At 36.9% G+C, this 23,344-nt stretch overlaps 2 protein-coding genes across 2 annotated transcripts in view; both read left to right on the top strand.

The window, feature by feature from the left end:
- The window catches only part of LOC311302519 (uncharacterized protein), a 1,110,603-nt gene that overhangs the window by 601,145 nt on the left and 486,114 nt on the right, over positions 1 to 23,344 (top strand). The window lies entirely within an intron of this gene.
- Positions 9,323 to 10,780, top strand: LOC311302356 (putative inhibitor of apoptosis; the record flags this gene model as incomplete). The annotated part of the gene is made up of 1 exon (XM_084428171.1): positions 9,323 to 10,780. One exon carries the CDS (start codon positions 9,323 to 9,325, stop codon positions 10,778 to 10,780), a length of 1,458 nt encoding a protein of 485 aa, XP_084284297.1.

Below are 23,344 nucleotides of genomic sequence, written 5' to 3'. Positions count from 1 at the left end.
ACAGGCTTGTGTGAGTGGTGTCAGGAAGAGGAGTCAGTGGAGCACATAATTATAAGATGCAGGAGGTATGAGGAACAGAGAGTAACAATGAGGAATAATTTGAGGGAAATAGGGGTGCAGGATTTAACATTAAAAGGAGTGTTGAACAGGTGATAGAGCCCAGGTTAGGATATTGTTAACTTTCTTAAGGGAAACTGGTTTGTTCAATAGGTTATGAAGATAAAATAGGGATATGGGTAAGTGTGTTGGGTAATGAATGAAAGTGTTTTTTTTTTTTTTTTTTTTTTTTTTTATGTGGAAACTAGATTGTAAGCCTATTGTCTGATTCACACTCCGGAGCAGAAGGGGGCGGTAATGCACCAAAAGCTGGTTGCCAACCGCCGTTAAAAACAAAGAAGAAGAAGAAGAAGAAGCAATGCAACGTAATCGTCCACGTCACCAAAGAGCGCTTGATTTGAATTAGTTTACAACAAAGACGACTGCTGCTGGAGAATTGAGATTTCACGAGTTCACATTTACAAATAAGTCAGATAGAATAAATGCGTTTATAAGATTTCACACAAACAAGTCGATAGAATAAATGCGTATATGACGTGCTGTCCGAGGAGAGGGCTGTGGGCTCGGTAGCCATGCTCCCCCGTATTCCTGGTTGTGAGAGAACAAGACAAGAGTGAGGATTCGGGGTGGTGGAGGGATGCTGAAAAACTGTCAAGGAGTGTTAGGTAAGTTTACAGAGTGAATATGCTTCCTCATGCTGATAGATAGGGTAACGTTAGACATGGTATTGTTTGATGACAAGTTTATATTGGATTGATTATTTGTACGTGCTCCTCCCGAACTTTGTTTATGAAACATCATGTGTAGATTCCGCCATCGCGTCTGTTATATCGACAGCGCATTCATTTTAAAAGAGGAACAGAGAGCCGCGACATTTTGTTGGTTGAAAATATGAATGAAGAACATGCGTCATTTACTCCGTTGCTCTGATTGGTTGTAGGTCTATCCAATTGAGTGCAGAGTTTTTTTTTTCCTGGTTTGGTTGAGACACGCCCCATAATCAAATCTCTATGGAAAAGTATCAGACTCACATTCTGACTAGAATTGAGTATGACGACGTCAGGCTAGGATACTCCACTTTTTTCGGAAATAAGCTCATTTTACAACTCCCCCAGAGTTAAACAGTTGAGTTTTACCGTTTTAGAATCCATTCAGCCGAACTCCGGGTCTGACGGTACCACTTTTAGCATAGCTTAGCACAGATCATTGATTCTGATGAGTCCAGTAGCATTTCTTTCAAAATGACCAAAGAGTTTAAATATTTTTCCTATTTAAAACTTGACACTTCTGTAGTTAAACCGTGTACAAAGATCGACGGAAAATGAAAAGTTGCGATTTTCTAAGCCTATATGGCTAGGAACTACTCTCATTCCAGCGTAATAATCAAGGAACTGTGTGGCTGTACCATGGGTGCAGCAGGCGTAATGATATGACGCAGCGCCTGAAAATAGTCCCCAGCTCGGTAACTTCTTCCAACGTGACCGGGACTAAGTTTGTCTAACCTATTAGACCTATTTTCAGGCGCTGCGTCATATCATTACGCCTGCTGCACTCATGGTACAGCCGCACAGTTCCTTGATTATTACGCCGGAATGAGAGTATAGTTCCTAGTCATATAGGCTTAGAAAATCGCAACTTTTCATTTTCCGTCGATCTTAGTACACGGTTTAACTACAGAAGTGTCAAGTTTTAAATAGGAAAAATATTGAAACTCTTTGGTCATTTTAAAAGAAATGCTACTGGACTCATCAGAATCAATGATCTGTGCTAAGCTATGCTAAAAGTGGTACCGTCAGACCCGGAGTTCGGCTGAATGGATTCTAAAACGGTAAAACTCAACTGTTTAACTCTGGGGGAGATGTAAAATGAGCATATTTCCGAAAAAAGTGGAGTATCCCTTTAACTTAAGTGAGTTGTGTAAATTTGAGAAATGACTTTTTCTAATTCTGTCAACACAACTGTTTTAGTTTTAATGCACAAACACAAGAACATTATTTAATTTGAGCATAGTTACATTTCTTTGGTTCAACAACAGCCATGTTTCATTTTTTAGAGTGAATATGCAAGTTTATCTCACACAAATGTTGAAAAGCCATTCAGTTCTTTTAAAAGAATATAAATAATATAAAATAAAGATCTTACTAAAACCTCACTCAAAAAGTTTAAATAAAATGGAGTCACAAAAGATCACAGAGTGTTTACTGAAGCGCCTCTCCAGCACAGCCCCGGCCTGAGTGGTGCGCGCGCCCTCCGCATTCTGACATCCCCCTACTTCTGCTCCTCCACATTCCAGAGCACAGTGATAGTGAGAAACAGAGATTTTATCAAATAATGTATATTTCACACAAATAATATAAAATAACATCTTACTGAAACCAATTCTTTCAGTTTTAGATAAACAAAAGAATAAAAAATCATCTTACTTAAAAGAATATAAATAAAGATCTTACTAAAACCTCACACAAAAAGTTGAAATAAATGTAGAACTATCCAGTTTAAATAAAATGGATTCACAAAAAAAAAAATGCAATGAGTTAAATGTTTATAGAGTTGAAGAAAAAACATAGGTCTACATGTTATGAAACAATCAGTTAAATGTTTAGAGAGTTGAAGAAAAAACATATACAGCTCATGAAACAACGCAATGTATGAAACGGGTTCACGAAAATAAAAAATCATCTTACATGTTTAGAAATCAGGGCCCTCTGGCCTCTCTTTACACCAGCGTTTGACCTGCGGAGCTTTCAAAAAGCACCAGCCAAAGGGTGTGTGTGTGTGTGTGTGTGTGTGTGTGTGTGTGTGTGTGTGTGTGTGTGTGTGTGTGTCAGAGAGTCACACAAATTCAGCGATCGGGATATCAGGTGCTGAGTTTATTTATGAGAAGTATAATCTTAAAAGTTTAAATGATATCGTTTAAAAACAAAAGACTGTTTAAATAAAATCTTTAAAGTTTGAATACATTCATATCTTCTATTTATCTTTTAGAAGATTACTGTAATGATTTTGTGTAACGGTAATTAAACAATGTCTGTTCAAAAACTGTACTTAACTGTACTATACATAATTTTTCGTCCGTGTGGAGTTTCAATTTTGATGGCTTTCCATAGCCATGATGATTTTTGTACCGTAACCGCATATTCGATCATGTACACCTAAACACGACCATCACAGAAAACTATAAAATAATTTAATATAATTTCTAAGCTGTATTGCACGCGCGCACACACACGGTTCTAAAAAATGAACTAATCTCTATGTGCATCATGTCACAGCGTATGTAATGTTAGTCTGCTAACGCCTTTCCAGAGCCAAAGTTTTGTTCGTACTAAATTTATTTCAAAGCATAATCGTAAAAGTTTAAATATGATCTTTTAAAATTAAAAGACTGTTTAAATGAAATCTTTAAAGTTTGAATACATTCATATCTTCTATTTATCTTTTAGAAGATTACTGTAATGATTTTGTTTAACGGTGACCCTAAAGTATAATTGTTATTAAACAATGTCTGTTCAAAATCTTTAGATGGTTGAAAAACTGTACTTAGTCGTCTTAAATCTCATTTATATGAAAAGATTCAATCAGCATTTTTTGTCCATGCTGGGGTTTCAATCTTTATGGTGGGGGCTTTCCATAGCCATAATGATTTTTGTACCGTAACTGCATATTCGATCATGTACACCTAAACATGACCATCACAGAAAACTACATTTGTACATTTTTCAAAAATGAAATAAATAAATAAAGCAAAAAAGTATGCTTATAGGCGTCTTAGATCTTAGATCTTTTGTCCATACAACATGTTGTCAAAGTTTGTCACAATGTTTTGTTGTTGTGTTGTTTTTAAGAAATCCGAGGACTCTACATTGCTCTTATTTACACTAAGTTTGTATCATTTGGAAAATCACTACACAATTTCAGAGACGCGATGTGCCTCTGTGGTCCATGACACGGCATAAGTCAAGTTGGCGAATATTTAATTTTACTCGTCTTAATTCAAATCATGATCTTTCTGGTAGCTATGATCTATCACACGTATAATATCATTTTTACTTGTAACTCCCAAACTATCCTTAATCAGTGTGGAAACACACAGGGTGAAACCCTTTACTGAGAATATACTATCGGTTATTGACTCAAAATATATGTAGAAGTTTAAATCCGGTGTTTAAAATCTGTCTGGTGGCCGTATGAATAGACTTTGGGGAGAGCTGATGATACTATAGCAGGAAGCATGCCCTTTGACCTCCTTGATTTTGGAGACTTTTTGGTTAAAGACCCTACAAGTTAGTTCTCCCAAAAGAATTTCTCCCATCTAGCGGTGAAATTGTATTTTGCATTTTAACGAATAGTGCTCTCTAGCGCTTCGCTTTTCAAATGCATGTTGCAACTGCGGTAGCCGTTATGTGCCAAGAAGCTATGACAACATGTCTTCCAATAGCACATCATCGCGTTTAACTATACATGATGTTCTACTGTTATGCTGCCTATATAATGATTTACACAACCAAGCAATGAAAAAAGCTTGTCATTTAGACCGTAACTTTGACTTAACTGTCGAGAAGAAAGCAGGCAACTTCCCTTTCAAAGTCTTTCTCCTTCATTAGCTCTTTCCACCTGGTAAAAGCTATCCCGATATTTATTTACATCCCGATATTTACAAATTTTTAAATTTTCCGGGGTAGTGACAAGCGCCTCTCACTGATCTCCTTGTCCACTTTAGCTGGTCTCAGGCAGCCGGCTCTGAACGAACACGCGTTGATGAAACGTGTTGAGGTAGGCTAGTGCTTTTTGTCCCTCTCTGCCATTATAGTTTTTCAAGATGGCGGAACGACATGGAAGCTTCCATGGACTTACCCGCCCCATGTAAATAAAGATAAGAAATGTTTTGCTTACAAGGATAAGTCAGATCATTGGCAGAGGTCATTTTACACCAATAAGGATATATTTATGAATAAAGACAATGATTTTAGCTAATAAAATACCATTTTTTCAAACCAGCGAATCAGCACATGAGAGGCCTTCAGAAGTCATAACTTCAGGGGTAGGTCAGTTGGCGAAAACACTGCATGTGTAAAAATCAAATACTGTATTACACTTTTCAAAGTTACAATAAAAAGACCTGTTGTGTTCTGACACAAGGCCATTAACTCGTTCTTTTTGCTTTATAAATGTATTTTGCTTATTTCTACAAATATCAACCTGATAAATATGGACTGAATACACGATTAAACAAGATAATTTTTAAGAAAAAAAAAGAAAAACAGTGTTTTAAAATTCAACTAAACCATGATACCAGATGATTTTTTGACAGTTTTCGGCATAGTTTCAGGCATAGTGCAATGTTCGAGAAATCTAATATCGGTGTAATCTTTGCGAGGTCTCACTCACAATGCACAACTTTGTGTTGGCTGATCCAGACATAGCTTTACTAAAAGAAAATATTATGGAAGTCATTTTTAAACTGTTATGGCTTCATGTTGATTTAAAGTTTTTTGTTTGTTTGTTATTAACTAATACCTTTATCTTTTTAACTAACACACTTTAACATCCAGCACAAAAGTAAAGAGATGTATGAGCTAAGGATGTTCTCTGACCCCAAATAAACAGATAATGGAATGTTCACAATACAGTAAGATATTCTCCTACTTAGTATGTGCGTAAATATTTGTGCTTAAATCTATTTTTACACACCATAGTGATGCAAAGTTCCACATTCTATGGACTAACTTTCAAACATAATCTTATTCTTTATCTTTAAGATTCAAAAGACCAAATCACTAAGAATTTGTGATACACAAAAGTTTCCAAATTATGGTTTTATTACTCCACTAGATTTAGTCATCTTGTTCAGATAGCAGACGACACTGGTTCACATTTTGTATGTTGGACTGTATGGGTTTTAGGTGTAGATGTTTCTTTGAGAGCCGTCAACATTCAGTGTTTATAGAAATAAATGACGATGAAGAATTTAAGTGATAGTCTTTCTGTTTGAGAACTACATTGATACTTTGTTTAGGGCAACTTTCCCTCTATCTACGAATCACACAAAGTATGAGTAACAAAGTTACACTTAAACTATTGCACAGAGAGATGCATATTCATCAAAACTTGAAGCTGTTAAACAAAGTTCCACACTTTAGTGAAACCTGCAGATAAAATTGCACCAAAAGTAAATTCTAATTCTTCATCATCATGAGCCATTTAAAACAAATACAGAAAAGCCACTATAGTGATCAGTTTTAGTTTTTGAATGTCTGTAATTGACATCTTGTTTCTTTTTGTTTTTGTACAGTTTGCAAAAAGTATATAGTCTCAGAGTGTGGCCAAACATGTTCATATAGGAATGTATGAAAAACATGAAAAACTAAAAATATACTCATACATAAATATATATACCATACACAAATCATTTCTTAACTAAGCAACTGTTTCTTAAATGATCAGATGTTAACATCACCATATATTGTTTTTCCTACCATGATTGTAGTAACTATTGTCCCACCATTCTTCTGGTCAATTGTTAAGTTAACCTGATTAGGGTTCTGAATTAATGGTTGTCCGAATGATGTAGAATTATTATTAGTAGTATTATTAGGCTGCTGATTTGTCATGTTTCCAGAATGTGTTTGAACGCTCAGCGTTTGAACGTCACCATCTGTAAAAAAAAATTAACAATTAAATACACAACCAAAACCATGTAAACATTATAGTAAAGCTTAAGATCGAGAAACATATTGACTACTAACAAAGTAAATTATAAATCTTTTCCTACGTTTGATAATCTTTTTTCTAATTTTTTTCACTATGGACTTGATCCTTTTTAATGCTGTTTTCTCTCCATATTTATTCTGTAGTTCCTCTACTGTGTCTTCCAACCTTCCTGTTGTTCTTCTCCAGCTGTGTTAACCAAAGACAAACAGTTAGAAGAATAAAATGTATGTACAATAGCGAAAATAAAGTTGGTCATTAGTTGTTAGGGTCAGATACACCTGCAGACACATTCATACACAGGAGCCGCTGAGAGCGAGTTCCAGCTGATAACGGTCATAAAGTGTGAGATAAGGTACAAGTAGCTAAACTAAACATTTCATATTTGACATAAATGTTTTGAGAAATGTTAAACAACGACAAAAATAATCAGGCAAACTAATCAACTTTTTTCTAATTTCACCGGTTTGAACTTAAAATAGGCCTATATAATACATGTGATTTAATGTGAGAGGAGAAGAAACAAATAACAGCCATTTTCATCATATTAGGCATAAGATTAATAATGAATGTGTACATATTGTGAATTAATTTAATAAACATATTTACCTAACAATCCATAGCCTTCAGTAAATTAAGGCTAGACAAAGTTGGTTTAAAAAAGGCTTAAAAGTGTGGGGGTCAAAAATAAGTGTCATTTGGAACTCTTTTATAGTTATTTTTTATCAAAAAATATGTTGATAATGATTAAAAAGAGAGCGTCTGGTGCTCAGAAATACATTCTACAATGATATATGTGTCTTCATTAAATGTCTATTTTTTATTCTATTCTTTAATCCACACATAAAATAGGTTTTTATACCTGCTCAAGTACTTCTTGATGAGTTTCTTCTGTATTAAACAGCGAATCCTCTCAGTCAGATCGTCGCAAGATCTCAGGAATCCTCTCACACTGCTCGTGTTCACGCGCTCCATCGCTGCACTTCCGTCATATGCATATGCCTTTAATCCTATACAGCTGTTTAATAATAATAATAATAATAATAACTTTAATTTATATAGCGTCTTTCACAGAACCCAAGGACGCTTAACAAATAACAAGAGAGCGGTGTGAAGTCAGGGGAGCTAAAGCCCATAGGCCTCAGTGAAGAGGTGTGCTTTAAGCGATGACGACACCCCTATTCACCCCCTCCAGCAGGGCGGGGTGACCTGTTGTCCTGATAAATATTTCAGGACATTGCACGCTCTAGCTCTAGTCTAGCTCTACTAGCCTCGGACTGCTGCGCTACTGCATCATCTCATTGATCAAAGCCCGCTTCAACATTTGCCTGAACCTGACGCAAACTACGCTTCTTCGTCTCAAGCTTCTGACCCAAAACCACAAACTTCCGCGCACAAACCCTGTGCCGCAAGGACTCACTCAGGAGATTCCAGGAACATTCCAGGAACGAAAAGCATCTTTCATCATCGAATAGTATTCGAAAAGCTGAAAAAATGGCGACGCAAAACCTGATGGAGAACGACTCCCCGTTGAGTCCTGGCGATGCGGGGCACAAGTATCATCCGGCGTGTGAGTGCGCCACGGGCAAAGAGTGTCCTTTAAGAGCTACATTGGACTCTATGTTTAAAGATCATTTTAGAGGCCAAATGGTTGGCTTGATGCACAGGATCATCGATGCTGCGTGTGGTATGAACAACGATTGTGCGCAGGATACCAAACGTGTGACAAATCTCAAAAATGAAATGGATGTAGTAAGAGGCTTGATAAAGTCATGGCCTGATGTAACACCCATGTTTTTTAACGGCAAAGAGCCGAACGGCGTAATCCTCAGAAAGGTTCTGGATGTGTTGCATGAATGTTGTGACGAATTTGGATTTGACGAAATACTCGCTATTTGTACATTCGTAACGGATCTCTGTGTGTCACTGGTGTCAAAAAATGCAAAAACTGACGTTGGTGAAATAGTTGAAAGTCTGGTCAACTACACCCTAGAGCAAGACATGATAGCCTGCAGAGATTTTCTATTCTGGTTAGACCATCTGTAAATGTCGTTATTGTTTTACTTTATGTACGTAATGCCGATCTATCATTTTCTTCACTACTTCAATGTATACTCGAAAGTATAAATGTTGAAATAAAAATTTCTGAATGAAAAAAATGTCTGAGTTCATAAAAATAGTATGACACAACTTATTCTTTAGGAGATATTAAATACATAATAATAATAATATTTAGAATAATATTTAGAATAATTAAATATTTCAATATTTGTTTTCTGCATTTTAATTACTGTATCCCCGAGCTGGCAACCATTTCCAAGATGTGAATACCTGAAATTATGTGGTGATTTTTCAATTTTTGAAATTGTGTTGAACAAAATTTGATTTTGTTCTTAGCATCGGTTCCTGCATCATAGAGGGTATTAAATAAGATTAATAAGATTATGTGTTCTGTCATGGACGACTAGACACTAGTCATGGGATGTCCAGCAGAGAGAAGGGCTTGAGTGGACACGCCCTGTGGTCACATTTTGAGTTTATATGAAACAGGGTTTATATGAAATTTTCGTCCTCTCACTCTGCCTTTTCCCCGCTTCGCAACGTAGCCATCCTACAGCTTTCCGCCCCTGCGACACACGTAACATCGACCAATTCAGGCCAAATGGAGGAGCAGGTGGGTTACTTAAACACGGCATTCAGCAACCTGGCCCTCTCCAGTCCCATTTCCTCCCGTGGAGTTGAGGATATGTCTCACCAGCGCCCTCCGGCTTGTCACAATCCTGGCATGCGTCGGAAACAGGAACGCCTTGACACCTTTCAGAATTGGACTCTTACTACAGTAACTCCAGCCGAGCTTGCCAAAAGTGGTTTCTACTACCTTGGCCAGGGCGACAGAGTGGCTTGCTTCAGTTGTGGAGGCCAGCTTAGCAACTGGGAACCGGGAGATTGTGCAGTATCAGAACACCAGAGGCATTACCCCAACTGCCGCTTCGTTCAAGGTGACCGTGCAGATAATGTACCTTTATCTGGTGGCGGCCTTTCCAATGTATCTAACTCTGCAATGCAACAGTGTGAAGAAAGGTTGCTCACATTTGTCAACTGGCCCTCAAGAATAACTGTTCGACCAGACCAATTGGCTAAGGCTGGTTTTTACTATGTTGGTTGTAATGATGACGTGAAGTGCTTTTGTTGTGATGGTGGACTCAGATGTTGGGAGTCTGGTGATGATCCATGGGTAGAACATGCTAAGTGGTTTCCAAGATGTGAATACCTGCTGCAAGAAAAGGGCCAAGAGTTTGTTCATCACATTCAAGCAAGATTTCCAAGACTATTTGAACAGCTATTGACTAATGGAGACAGCAACTCGAGAGAATTTGTGAGAGAACAAGAGAACAATCCTGTGGTGAAGCAAACCGTTCAAAGCAAAATCCTCGCAAGTGGAGAAAATTACGAAACCGTTCAAGAGTTGGTGTCTGATTTACTAAGTGCAGAAGATGAGAAGAGAGAGGAGGAGCGAGAAAGTAAGTTTCTTACTTTTCTTAAGAAACATCATCTTGCCATGTCACAGCACCTAAAAAGTGTGCAGAGCTTAATGGACCATCTTCTAGAGGAGAACGTCATCTCACAGAAAGAGTATGGCATTATTCGTAACTGCACTACAGTCAAGCAGCAGACAGGGCAGCTCATTGAGTTAGTCCTGTCGAAAGGAAATGCAGCAGCAGAGGTCTTCCGCAACTGGATCAAGAAGAATTATGTCTGCCTGCTGAGAGAACTGATGGCCCAGACAAATGAAGCTGCATCACCGAGTCAAGATCTTTCAGACTTGCCTATGGAGGAACAGTTAAGAAGACTTCAAGAGGAGCGCACATGCAAAGTTTGCATGGATAAGGAAGTGAACATTGTCTTCATCCCCTGTGGTCACCTAGTTGTGTGCAAAGAATGCGCGCCTTCTCTGAGCAAGTGCCCCATATGTAGAGGCTTGGTCAAAGGCGCTGTCCGTACTTTCCTATCATAAAGTTTTCCTATCATTTGGATTTGCAAATTTACATTTAACTTGATGAATAAAAACAATGATACAACAAGTCATGCCGCCAGAGAGAAGTTTATTATTTTCACTCAATCCAGTTACAAAATCTGATTAAACATTACACGTTTAAAACATATGCATGAGTGAATTGTTCACCATAAGTTCTGTAACAAACATTTAGAAAGTAGTTAGGATGTATTTCATTTTGCGCATGCTTTAAGTTAATTTGACCAACTATTAAGATGTTAAAGTCCATAGACCTTTAGCGCATTGTTAAAATTAAAATCAATATCGCATTAAACGCATCATTACCGAATTCAGAGGTGTTTAATAACTTCAATAGTTATCAAGCACCAGCTGATTTAAGTTTTTCTTCAAACAAAAGTAATTTTCTGATAAATCATCGTACACCTACATGTGTTTTGTTGTATGCACAGATTTTGTTGGTCGCTTATAGAAAGATGCGTCCTTGTTTCGCGGTATTTTTAAAAACATAGAACCAGAGAACCTTGTGCGGGATTCTATATCCGCATAAAGGTTAAAATATAAAATATACATTTTAGCACTATTTAAAAACTAGGACGGTATAATAATATAATGTAAATGTCTCACGTGAAGATGATGGTTTAAACCATCATTTTATCACATCAAGCCAATTCATGCGAATACTGTCGTATATGAACAAAGAGAAGACCTAGAGTTCACTAACATTACAGCTAACTGTAGGAAACAGATATCCGGGGGAAAGTGTAAAGAAAACGGCATACAAAACATTACAATCACACCCGGCAATACGATAAGTGTTACGCTAGTGGTGTTAAAAAATTTGCAAACAATTTCATGCAAACATGAAATGCAAACAAAATCTTTTAAACAAAGTCTTGTTTCAGAGTCGGTATGCTCCGGTGAAAACTATGTGACTTGTGTGAACTTTGATGAGGCCGATAACAATAGCGCTGTTAAACGGTTCAATAACAATGTTAAATCAACAAGAATCCAACTCTAATGCAACTGAGCTTGTTTCACATATAACTGTTGATTGTTAGATATAATAGTTAGATGATTTATCTAACCATTGAAATTTACGATATGTTAAAACATTTCGGCATTTATTATGCCGAATAAAAAGAAGATCATAAAAAGAAGAACAATTATTAAGACATAAAACACAACGTCTGTATTCTGGATTGGGCCTAAAAGGCCGATGCATAAAACTCAAATTATTGGTGTGGACAGAATAAAAAATGAATCAACCCTCCTTTCACGTAAAAATACCACGTATCAACTGTAATTCTTTAGCTTAACTGTTGTTTTGTCACACACACACAAAATAACTGTGTAATAATAACAAAATAAGTGTAAAGTTAGACGAGTTTGAAGTGTAATATTCACCTTTCACGTCGATGTTTCGTATAGACATAGCAGAAAGATGTTCTAAAAGAAATATGATTTGTTTAGTCTTAAACACTCTCGTGAAGGACCGTCATTTAATTATCTTTATGCAATATTTGTTCATGTTTTTCATACATTCCTATATGAACATGTTTGGCCACACTCTGAGACTATATACTTTTTGCAAACTGTACAAAAACAAAAAGAAACAAGATGTCAATTACAGACATTCAAAAACTAAAACTGATCACTATAGTGGCTTTTCTGTATTTGTTTTAAATGGCTCATGATGATGAAGAATTAGAATTTACTTTTGGTGCAATTTTATCTGCAGGTTTCACTAAAGTGTGGAACTTTGTTTAACAGCTTCAAGTTTTGATGAATATGCATCTCTCGGTGCAATAGTTTAAGTGTAACTTTGTTACTCATACTTTGTGTGATTCGTAGATAGAGGGAAAGTTGCCCTAAACAAAGTATCAATGTAGTTCTCAAACAGAAAGACTATCACTTAAATTCTTCATCGTCATTTATTTCTATAAACACTGAATGTTGACGGCTCTCAAAGAAACATCTACACCTAAAACCCATACAGTCCAACATACAAAATGTGAACCAGTGTCGTCTGAACAAGATGACTAAATCTAGCGGAGCAATAAAACCATCAATTTGGAAACTTTTGTGTATCACAAATTCTTAGTGATTTGTTTTTTTTGAATCTTAAAGATAAAGAATAAGATTATGTTTACAAGTTAGTCCATAGGATGTGGAACTTTGCATCACTATGGTGTGTAAAAATAGATTTAAGCACAAATATTTACACACATACTAAGTAGGAGAATATCTTACTGTATTGTGAACATTCCATTATCTGTTTATTTGGGGTCAGAGAACATCCTTAGCTCATACATCTCTTTACTTTTGTGCTGGATGTTAAAGTGTGTTAGTTAAAAAGATAAAGGTATTAGTTAATAACAAACAAACAAAAAACTTTAAATCAACATGAAGACATAATATTAATAAATAAAATATGGTTTACAATTACAGTACAATGACTTCCATAATATTTTCTTTTAGTAAAGCTATGTCTGGATCAGCCAACACAAAGTTGTGCCTTGTGAGTGAGATCTCGCAAAGATTACACCGATATTAGATTTCTCGAACATTGCACTATGCCTGAAACTCAGTAATCAACATGCATTTATGTAGGACTGGTATCATGGTTTAGTTGAATTTTAAAACACTGTTTTTTCTTAAAAATTATCTTGTTTAATCGTGTATTCAGTCCATATTTATCAGGTTGATATTTGTAGAAATAAGCAAAATACATTTATAAAGCAAAAATGACCAGTTAATGGCCTTGTGTCAGAACACAACAGGTCTTTTTATTGTAACTTTGAAAAGTGTAATACAGTATTTGATTTTTACACATGCAGTGTTTTCGCCAACTGACCTACCCCTGAAGTTATGACTTCTGAAGGCCTCTCATGTACAGATTCGCTCGGTTGAAAAAATGGTATTTTATTAGCTAAAATCATTGTCTTTATTCATAAATATATCCTTATTGGTGTAAAATGACCTCTGCCAATGATCTGACTTATCCTTGTAAGCGAAACATTTCTTATCTTTATTTACATGGGGCGGGTAAGTCCATGGAAGCTTCCATGTCGTTCCGCCATCTTGAAAAACTATAATGGCAGAGAGGGACAAAAAGCACTAGCCTACCTCAACACGTTTCATCAACGCGTGTTCGTTCAGAGCCGGCTGCCTGAGACCAGCTAAAGTGGACAAGGAGATCAGTGAGAGGCGCTTGTCACTACCCCGGAAAATTTAAAAATTTGAAAATATCGGGATGTAAATAAATATCGGGATAGCTTTTACCAGGTGGAAAGAGCTAATGAAGGAGAAAGACTTTGAAAGGGAAGTTGCCTGCTTTCTTCTCGACAGTTAAGTCAAAGTTACGGTCTAAATGACAAGATTTTTTCATTGCTTGGTTGTGTAAATCATTATATAGGCAGCATAACAGTAGAACATGTATAGTTAAACTCGATGATGTGCTATTGGAAGACATGTTGTCATAGCTTCTTGGCACATAATGGTTACCGTAGTTGAAATCCGTATTTGAAAAGCGAAGCGCTAGAGAGCATTCGTTAAAATGCATAATACAATTTCACCGCTAGATGGGAGAAATCTTTAACAAAAAAGCCTCCAAAATCAAGGAGGTCAAACGGCATGCTTCCTGCTATAGTATCATCAGCTCTCCCCAAAGTCTATTCATACGGCCACCAGACAGATTTTAAACACCGGATTTAAACTTCTACATATATTTTGAGTCAATAACCGATAGTATATTCTCAGTAAAGGGTTTCACCCTGTGTGTTTCCACACTGATTAAGGATAGTTTGGGAGTTACAAGTAAAAATGATATTATACGTGTGATAGATCATAGCTACCAGAAAGATCATGATTTGAATTAAGACGAGTAAAATTAAATATTCGCCAACTTGACTTATGCCGTGTCATGGACCACAGAGGCACATCTCTGAAATTGTGTAGTGATTTTCCAGATGATACAAACTTAGTGTAAATAAGAGCAATGTAGAGTCCTCGGATTTCTTAAAAACAACACAACATTGTGACAAACTTTGACAATATGTTGTATGGACAAAAGATCTAAGATCTAAGACGCCTAAGCATACTTTTTTGCTTTATTTATTTCATTTTTGAAAAATGTACAAATGTAGTTTTCTGTGATGGTCATGTTTAGGTGTACATGATCGAATATGCAGTTACGGTACAAAAATCATTATGGCTATGGAAAGCCCCCACCATAAAGATTGAAACCCCAGCATGGACAAAAAATGCTGATTGAATCTTTTCATATAAATGAGATTTAAGACGACTAAGTACAGTTTTTGAACAGACATTGTTTAATTACCGTTACACAAAATCATTACAGTAATCTTCTAAAAGATAAATAGAAGATATGAATGTATTCAAACTTTAAAGATTTTATTTAAACAGTCTTTTGTTTTTAAAAGATATCATTTAAACTTTTAAGATTATACTTCTCATAAATAAACTCAGCACCTGATATCCCGATCGCTGAATTTGTGTGACTCTCTGACACACACACACACACACACACACACACACACACACACACACACACACACACACACACACACACACCCTTTGGCTGGTGCTTTTTGAAAGCTCCGCAGGTCAAACGCTGGTGTAAAGAGAGGCCAGAGGGCCCTGATTTCTAAACATGTAAGATGATTTTTTATTTTCGTGAACCCGTTTCATACATTGCGTTGTTTCATGAGCTGTATATGTTTTTTCTTCAACTCTCTAAACATTTAACTGATTGTTTCATAACATGTAGACCTATGTTTTTTCTTCAACTCTATAAACATTTAACTCATTGCATTTTTTTTTTTGTGAATCCATTTTATTTAAACTGGATAGTTCATTTATTTCAACTTTTTGTGTGAGGTTTTAGTAAGATCTTTATTTATATTATTTTAAAGAACAGAATGTTTTAAGTAAGATGATTTTTTTATTCTTTTGTTTATCTAAAACTGAAAGAATTGGTTTCAGTAAGATGTTATTTTATATTATTGTATATTATATTATTTGTGTGAAATATACATTATTTGATAAAATCTCTGTTTCTCACTATCACTGTGCTCTGGAATGTGGAGGAGCAGAAGTAGGGGGATGTCAGAATGCGGAGGGCGCGCGCACCACTCAGGCCGGGGCTGTGCTGGAGAGGCGCTTCAGTAAACACTCTGTGATCTTTTGTGACTCCATTTTATTTAAACTTTTTGAGTGAGGTTTTAGTAAGATCTTTATTTTATATTATTTATATTCTTTTAAAAGAACTGAATGGCTTTTCAACATTTGTGTGAGATAAACTTCCATAGTTTTTTCAACCTTAGTTAAATTAGCATGAGAACAGTACGTTTTTTCAACTTTAGTTTAATTGGCACGATAATTATTTTAAAGGATAGAATGTTTTTTTGTATGAAATTGTTTAATCACAGTGTCTGAACAGTACGTTTCAGATGTCAGAGCTCAAATGCAAAGGGTGGCAGGGGGAATCCCGTGACACACACACACACACACACAGAGAGAGACACGAGCGCTTCTTATGTTTTGAGACGGTGCTTTGAGAGACTTTTTTTGTGACTCTCATTTTATTTAAACTTTTGGTGTGAGGTTTTAGTAAGATCTTTATAAACATTTCATTTATATTGTTTTAAAAGAACTGAATGGTTTTTCAACGTTTGTGTGAGATAAACTTCCACAGTTTATCCTTATCAGTTTTCACATTACAGCCCAGATGCGTTCAGGAATAGGAGGATCCTGTGATACCAGCTTCAAAAACACACGCACACACAGACTAACTGTCATGTTCAAAAGGCTTCAACTTTCTGTTAGATACCATGTCATATTGTTATAACACTTTCTGTCCATATCAAAAGGCATCAAACTAGCTGTCAGATACCATGTCATATTGTTATAACACTTTCTGTCAATATCAAAAGGCATCAAACTAGCTGTCAGATACCATAACATATTGTTATAACACTTTCTGTCAATATCAAAAGGCATCAAACAATTAAAACTAGCTGTCATAGCCATGACATAATTATTATAACACTTTCTGTCAATATCAAAAGACTTCAAAACCCGAAACTAACTGTCAACCTGTCAATCAAAAGTCATACTAACTGTCAACCTGTCAATCAAAAGTCATACTAACTGTCAACCTGTCAATCAAAAATCAAAACTAGCTGTCAAAAACACTTCAAAGGCCCTTTGATCTCCTTTGATCTCATCTCATCTTCTTTGATCCCTTTGATCCTATGCCAAAAGGGGCGGGTACCTGTCACCGGAAGGGGCGGGACATGTCACCGGAAGGGCGGGTACCTGTCACCGGAAGGGGCGGGACATGTCACCGGAAGGGGCGGGGCACCTGTCAATCAATAATTTTTTGACAGGTGGTCCAGGATATCAACTACTACCCTTTATAGATCTACACATTTTTATTTTATGTTAGCGTGAAAAAAATAGTCACACTCATTGTCTTTGGGGTCTCCAGGGACCCAGACAATAACATTTGTACAACACAACTTTGTAACAGAATAATAGTTTTTTTTATTAACAAGTGTAAATTTGCTCTGTTTATTAATGGTTTTAGTCCACATTTATGCAGTTTTGGAGGATTTATGATATATTTTAAAAAAAAAAAGGTTTTTATACAAAAACAGCTTTTTATGTAAAATTCACTTTATAAAAGACCCAAATTTCTAAATTTTGTTTAGTGGCTAAAATTATCATTTTTTACTTTTAAAACTACATTTTCCAAAATATGGGCAAAAATGTTACACTAAACCATGTACAATTATCCATGTTATCCCTATAAATTAAATTTAGAAATGTGGGTCTTTTATAAAGTGAATTTTACTTAAAAACCTGTTTTTGTATAAAAACCTATTAAAAAAAAACTTTTTAAAATGTATATAACTTTAAAATATAGCATAAATACTGCACAAATGTAGAGTAAAAACAGAGTAAAATTACATTTGTAAAAAAAAAAAAAAAACTATTATTCTGTTTTAAAATTGCATGTTATATTCTGGGGTCCCTGGAGACCCAAATACAACGAGTGTTGGCCCAAATGAAGATAATCAGAGGGTTAAGGGATACAATTATTGACTACAGGGGGACTTTAAAGGGATAGTTCACTTTGAAATTAAATTTTGGTATGTTTTAGCTTACCTCAAGGGCATCCAAGATGTAGGTGTCTTTTTTTCCGCAGTAGTTTCAATTTTGATATTTTTAGGTCAAACCGTTCTTGTCTGTCAGTCATATAATGCAGGTCTGTGGTCACTGTCTCAAAGAGCAAGCACAGAGTCCAAATTAAAACAATTCCCCATCATAAGTACACATTGATGGACGAAACGAGCGGTTTGTGTGAGAAAACGAACAGTATTTATATAGTTTTTAACTCTTGTACACAGCCACGTCCAAGTGAGCAGATGGAAGAACGGATGGTGGAGATGTGGCAACAGTATGAGTGCCTATTTAATGTCTCCTCAAAAGAGTACCACAACCGGAGTGACAAAGAGAAGAGCTGGGGAGAGATCGCTTCAGATTTGAACGTACCGGGTGAGTGTAAAAAGTTGCTAGCGCACTAGCAAATGTAAACATTAGATCTAGATCAATGATCATCTGCTACATTCAGGTCTAACAAAAGATGAATTGCACAGTTAGTTAGTTTGTTTGTTTGAATAATATTACTAATATTTAATGATATTAGTTCAGTTGAATTTAGAGAGGAAACACAATGTATGTCAGTGTCAGTGTATATTTTCAGTGGAGGAGGTGAAAACAAGAGCAACAACATTACGGACACAATACACCAAGCTTCTCAAACCTAAACCGAGTGGGAGTGTGGAGAAAGGGCTCACTCATAAGCAGGCTTGGCTGTTGAGGAATCTGGAGTTCCTCAAAAAACATGTTGCCCAACGCCCCAGTGAGACCAGTGTAAGTGTCATGGTTTAGAAGGAGAGAACCCAATCGCAGACCATTTGCAGACATTACAAGGGTTTATTACTACACAAAAACAGAAAACAAAACCCACGAGGGGGTAAAACAAGACAGGATGAACTATTAAGACAGAAAACACTAGACTAACACTCAGACGATAAACTTAGACAATAAAGACAGGATCAAATACTTCTAACAAGACAAGGCTTTCTTCAGGTAACTCACGGAGGGTATCAGACAAGGATAGACAATGTACCAACACAGGACAGCAAACACAAGGGGATTAAATAGGGAGCAAACTAATCAGGAACAGGTGACACAGGTAAAGCAATAATCTAATGATGACGAGATGAGATAACAAGGGGGCGGGGTTACATGACGAGACAACGCAAGCACACAGCCAAACAAATGGCCATGTGCTTACACACAAAACATGGTTCTGTCATGATCCTGCCTCAAAACAAGAAAGATCTAGGACATGAAGGCAGAATCATGACAGTAAGCAGAGCAGTATTATGGACAGGCATATTGTGTGCTTAAGAAATGGAGATATTTGCATAATTAGATATTACAGTTTTTCTCGATTGCTTAAACACATTTCTTGAAACTATGCCTCGTATTCTCAAAACTATAAACACAAATCCATAACGTCTCACCCAATTGCCCAAACATCCTATTTTCAGGTCAAAATGAAGCTCTACACTCAAAACCATTCACTCTTGCTGAAAAACCAAACTTTGCCCTCAGACAGGACACACAAGCCCTCAAAATCACACACTACAACATTGTCTAACACACTGGTGCAATAAATTCAAAACAACATTTCCAAAACTGGTAAGTTATGTTGCTTGTGGTCCCCCCCCCCCCCCCCCCACAAACCTTTTCACATGATGAACACAAAAGACACAACCAATGGATGCATTGGCACATTTTTATTCATTCATGTACTACACAGTACAACACACACACACAAATTATTATTATTTTTTTTCTGTTTTACTCTTTTTTTTTCTTCTTTTTTTTTTACTCTCTCCTCTAAATTTGTTTTTTATTTACTTACAGTAAGATGTGTGTGACCATCATATGACAGTAAAAGAGCACACATAAACCATATTCTAATATGGAATTGTATTGGAATGGTAAAGAGTGTTGGGTCGTGACAGGAGGGCCTCCACTCAAGGAGACAATATGATGAACACGTCTAAGAATGTTCCACATATGGTTGAAATACCATCATTGGCCTAGAAAGATAACATTCTGGGAGTCAAGACTATAAAGGATGAAGGATGGCCTCCCTTCACTGTCACACTCTGCAGACACTCTGTGTGACTGTACGACTGCTGGCCTTTTCTTGCAAGAAAATACACCTCATCAAAGACTATTGGAAATGTTTGTCTCTTATTCAGTGATAGAATTGTGTTTGCCACCACACCTCCCTGAAGGCTCTCGAGGCGACGGTGAAGCGACTCAAATTTGGCCTTACTCATAGCCCAGCCTCCCTCATACTCATACCATTGACTAAGACATGGGCAACTAGAGTGATTTGAATTTCATCTGAGACTGCTTGTCTTCTTGTCCTTGCCCTTCGTCCTCCTCATTCTTATCCCTCTTCCTTCATGTCTTTCTGGATCCATTGTTCCAAAACTCAATAAACTGATTTGGGCCCCTTTATCTATCTATTGAAGGATCTGATTGATGTGTGTTAAATTTTGACTCCTAGTGTTTCCACTTGGGTAATTGTGTGCTAACTGAGCTGAAGCTGTGCTGACTTGAGTGAACAATATTGAGTGCTAGTGCTTTATAAATGACAACATGGTCTAGGCAATGAGAAATGAAGGGATTTGTGTGTAGAGTTTTGTAGTGACAGTTCAACAAATCTGACTCATGTGTCAAAACAGGGAATAGTGTTTATAGTTTAGTGAAATGGGTGTGCTTTTTGATAAATGGCATTATGGTTTTGAAATTTTAGTTCAAAAGCCTGGTTATAGTGTTAAAGCAATCGAGAAAAACTGTAATAAAAAATGTAAGCATACAGAAAAAATATCATATAAACTAGTGCTAACATGTTGCCAAACAACTGTAAACAATCTAGCCCTTGCTAGCGCACTACTGTAAACATTTTAAAACAGTTAAAAATCGTACCTCTAGTTCTCGCTGAAGAACAGACAATCCATGCTGATCCCGACTTCCCAACCATTTCCTCGTCCACGCTTCGTTTGATTTTCTTTTGTTTTTTATTGCTACAAAGAATAAGTATTAATACAGCAAGTTGCCGCGACACACTATCCATTTTGTTTGCATGCGCTTCCCCGTGAGATCGCGTCACGTGAGGTGCTAAATCTTAAGAATATCTTGTAGTGTGTGATGCGCCACTATTCTCAAATATTGTAGTGTGAGCATGTTTAAGATCTGAGGGAAGAATATCTGCAGAGATTCTCCTTAAAGCATCAAAACCTTCGATCCTAGGGAGACTCCTAGAAGGCTGGCGTTGTGGATGAGACTGAGGTCTGTTAGTGTTGGTCAGCAGGACTTTTTCAAGCATGTCAATGACCTTTTCAAGAGCAGAGAAATCTGCACATTTCTGTCGTTGCTCGCACACTGTGGGAACGGGCACTGGAGCTGCATTAAAATCAATCTTGTTGACTGAAACTCTCTCATTTCGACTACCATGCCCTGTACTGGTGGCTTTGAAAGACAACTGATAGTCGTTAAGCACAGCCTGTACTTCATGTGCTGACCACTTGTCAGTCGGTTTGGACCTGAAGGTTAGGGCTAAATCCTTACTCGGGCAGTGTCGGATAAACGTGCACCACTTCCACACTGGGCTTGTCAAGTGTTTTACCGTGCTCTCGAAGACCTTCTGAAGCAACATCCGCTGCCTTGTTGAGTCTCAGCCAGTAGTCGTACGGATTCTCATCCTCCTCAGGCAAAGTAGTGTAAAAATCAGCAAGCGGGACCGACGAGTAATGATTACAACTGAAATGTTTGGTGCAACAGGCTATAGACAGAGTTTGGACAGACAGTGGTGGCAGAATCACAGTTCCTGATCCAGAGTTTGACTACATCCTTTGCTTTACCACGCAGGTGCACAAGAATCTCTTCCACATGTTCGTCAGAATTCATGTTGCTCTTTTTAACAAATGTCCTCAACAGATCTTCCTATTCCTCAATTTCAATTGTGTCAGAACTATCCCCTCTGAATGAAGGTGGCTCCTTGACTTTTCTGTGCTGAATTACTTGACTTTGCCACAGATTTACCATGCCTGATGGGCTGTTAATAGCCTTAGAATCGCCAGTTGTCTATTTGGCATGTCAATGTCCAAGCTAAAAGGACTAAGATGGGACATAATGTTGTCTGCTAACTGTTGGCCAATTTGATGGACAATTGAACTCATTTGTCCTAACATATCAGGCACACCATGGTCAGCATTAGGTGTTGACGTGCTGAAATCTCTAGACTTTTGATTGACGTTTGACTGCATGTCTGCTGCATCACAATCTCCCACAGTACACACCCTACTTGTAATGCCAGGTCTGCTATCACTATTCCCAGTATTGGGGCTGTTCATTGAAAAGGGAAGTGGTACACCTAAAACCCCTCTGCCTCTGCTCTGCCTACTGGACTAGGACTGAAGTGGTCAGGCAAATATCTCCTGCTATTACTCATTATGAACGAAACAAATGTGCTGCAAGTTCACACACACATATAAACATAAACTCAATATCAATGATCAGAGCGAAATGTCCCATAAACTGAAAAAGGTTCGAGTGAAAGTGTCTCTTGAACACGAACGGCTGTGACCCAAGGACGAGCTGTTAAACTGATGACGGTGATTTCCATCAACTTGCTTGAAGACGCGACCCATAACAACACAGCGGCACCACAACTTCACAGCACCAATGTGACGGTGTGGCCTGGGCCGTCTGCACAATGGAGACACAAACGTGGAAATAGGGGTTTCACTTCACAGAGAATAAATCAGTTCCACAGCATATCTCGTTATCTCTGCGGTTTATTTAAAACAGTACTCTTTCTTTTTAATCTTTTTCTTTTGCGTTGTGATCGTATGATGAGTACAATTTTGCAAATTGACAATTATAAAACATTTTCAGTGAATTAATCACAAATCAACTCAATAAAAAACAGAACAATTCAATTAAATTCAATAGAAAGGGAAACACCCCCACCTAGTGGTGAACATGCACAATTCTACATGAATAAAGCAATTAATCCATAAAACACATTATAACAATATATTTTATACACATTACCTGCACAATGGAGATACAAATGTGGAAATAGGGGTTTCACTTCACAGAGAATAAATCAGTTCTACATAAAACACAAGACAATGCACAAATTAATTGCGGTTGTGCCTCGTAATACTTACAATGTCAAAATAACTCGATATAATATAACACACTCGACGCCAAACACACATCAAAATATGCCTTACAAGGTCATTGCAGGATAAATCTACAATAAAGGGGTTATTTATGTGTTTTGAACACTTTTAACTGGCAGGTGTCCAAAGAAAAAACGTAAGTTTATCTAATCCTTTTTGTTTGTCCTAATCTTTCAATCAGAGATTTAATATTGTT

Source organism: Rutilus rutilus, assembly GCF_951802725.1.
Source record: "Rutilus rutilus genome assembly, chromosome: 13".
In the NCBI taxonomy this organism is placed as follows: Eukaryota; Metazoa; Chordata; class Actinopteri; order Cypriniformes; family Leuciscidae; genus Rutilus; species Rutilus rutilus.
Note: the sequence above shows the minus strand (reverse complement) of the source record. Positions and strands in the feature narration are given on the sequence as shown.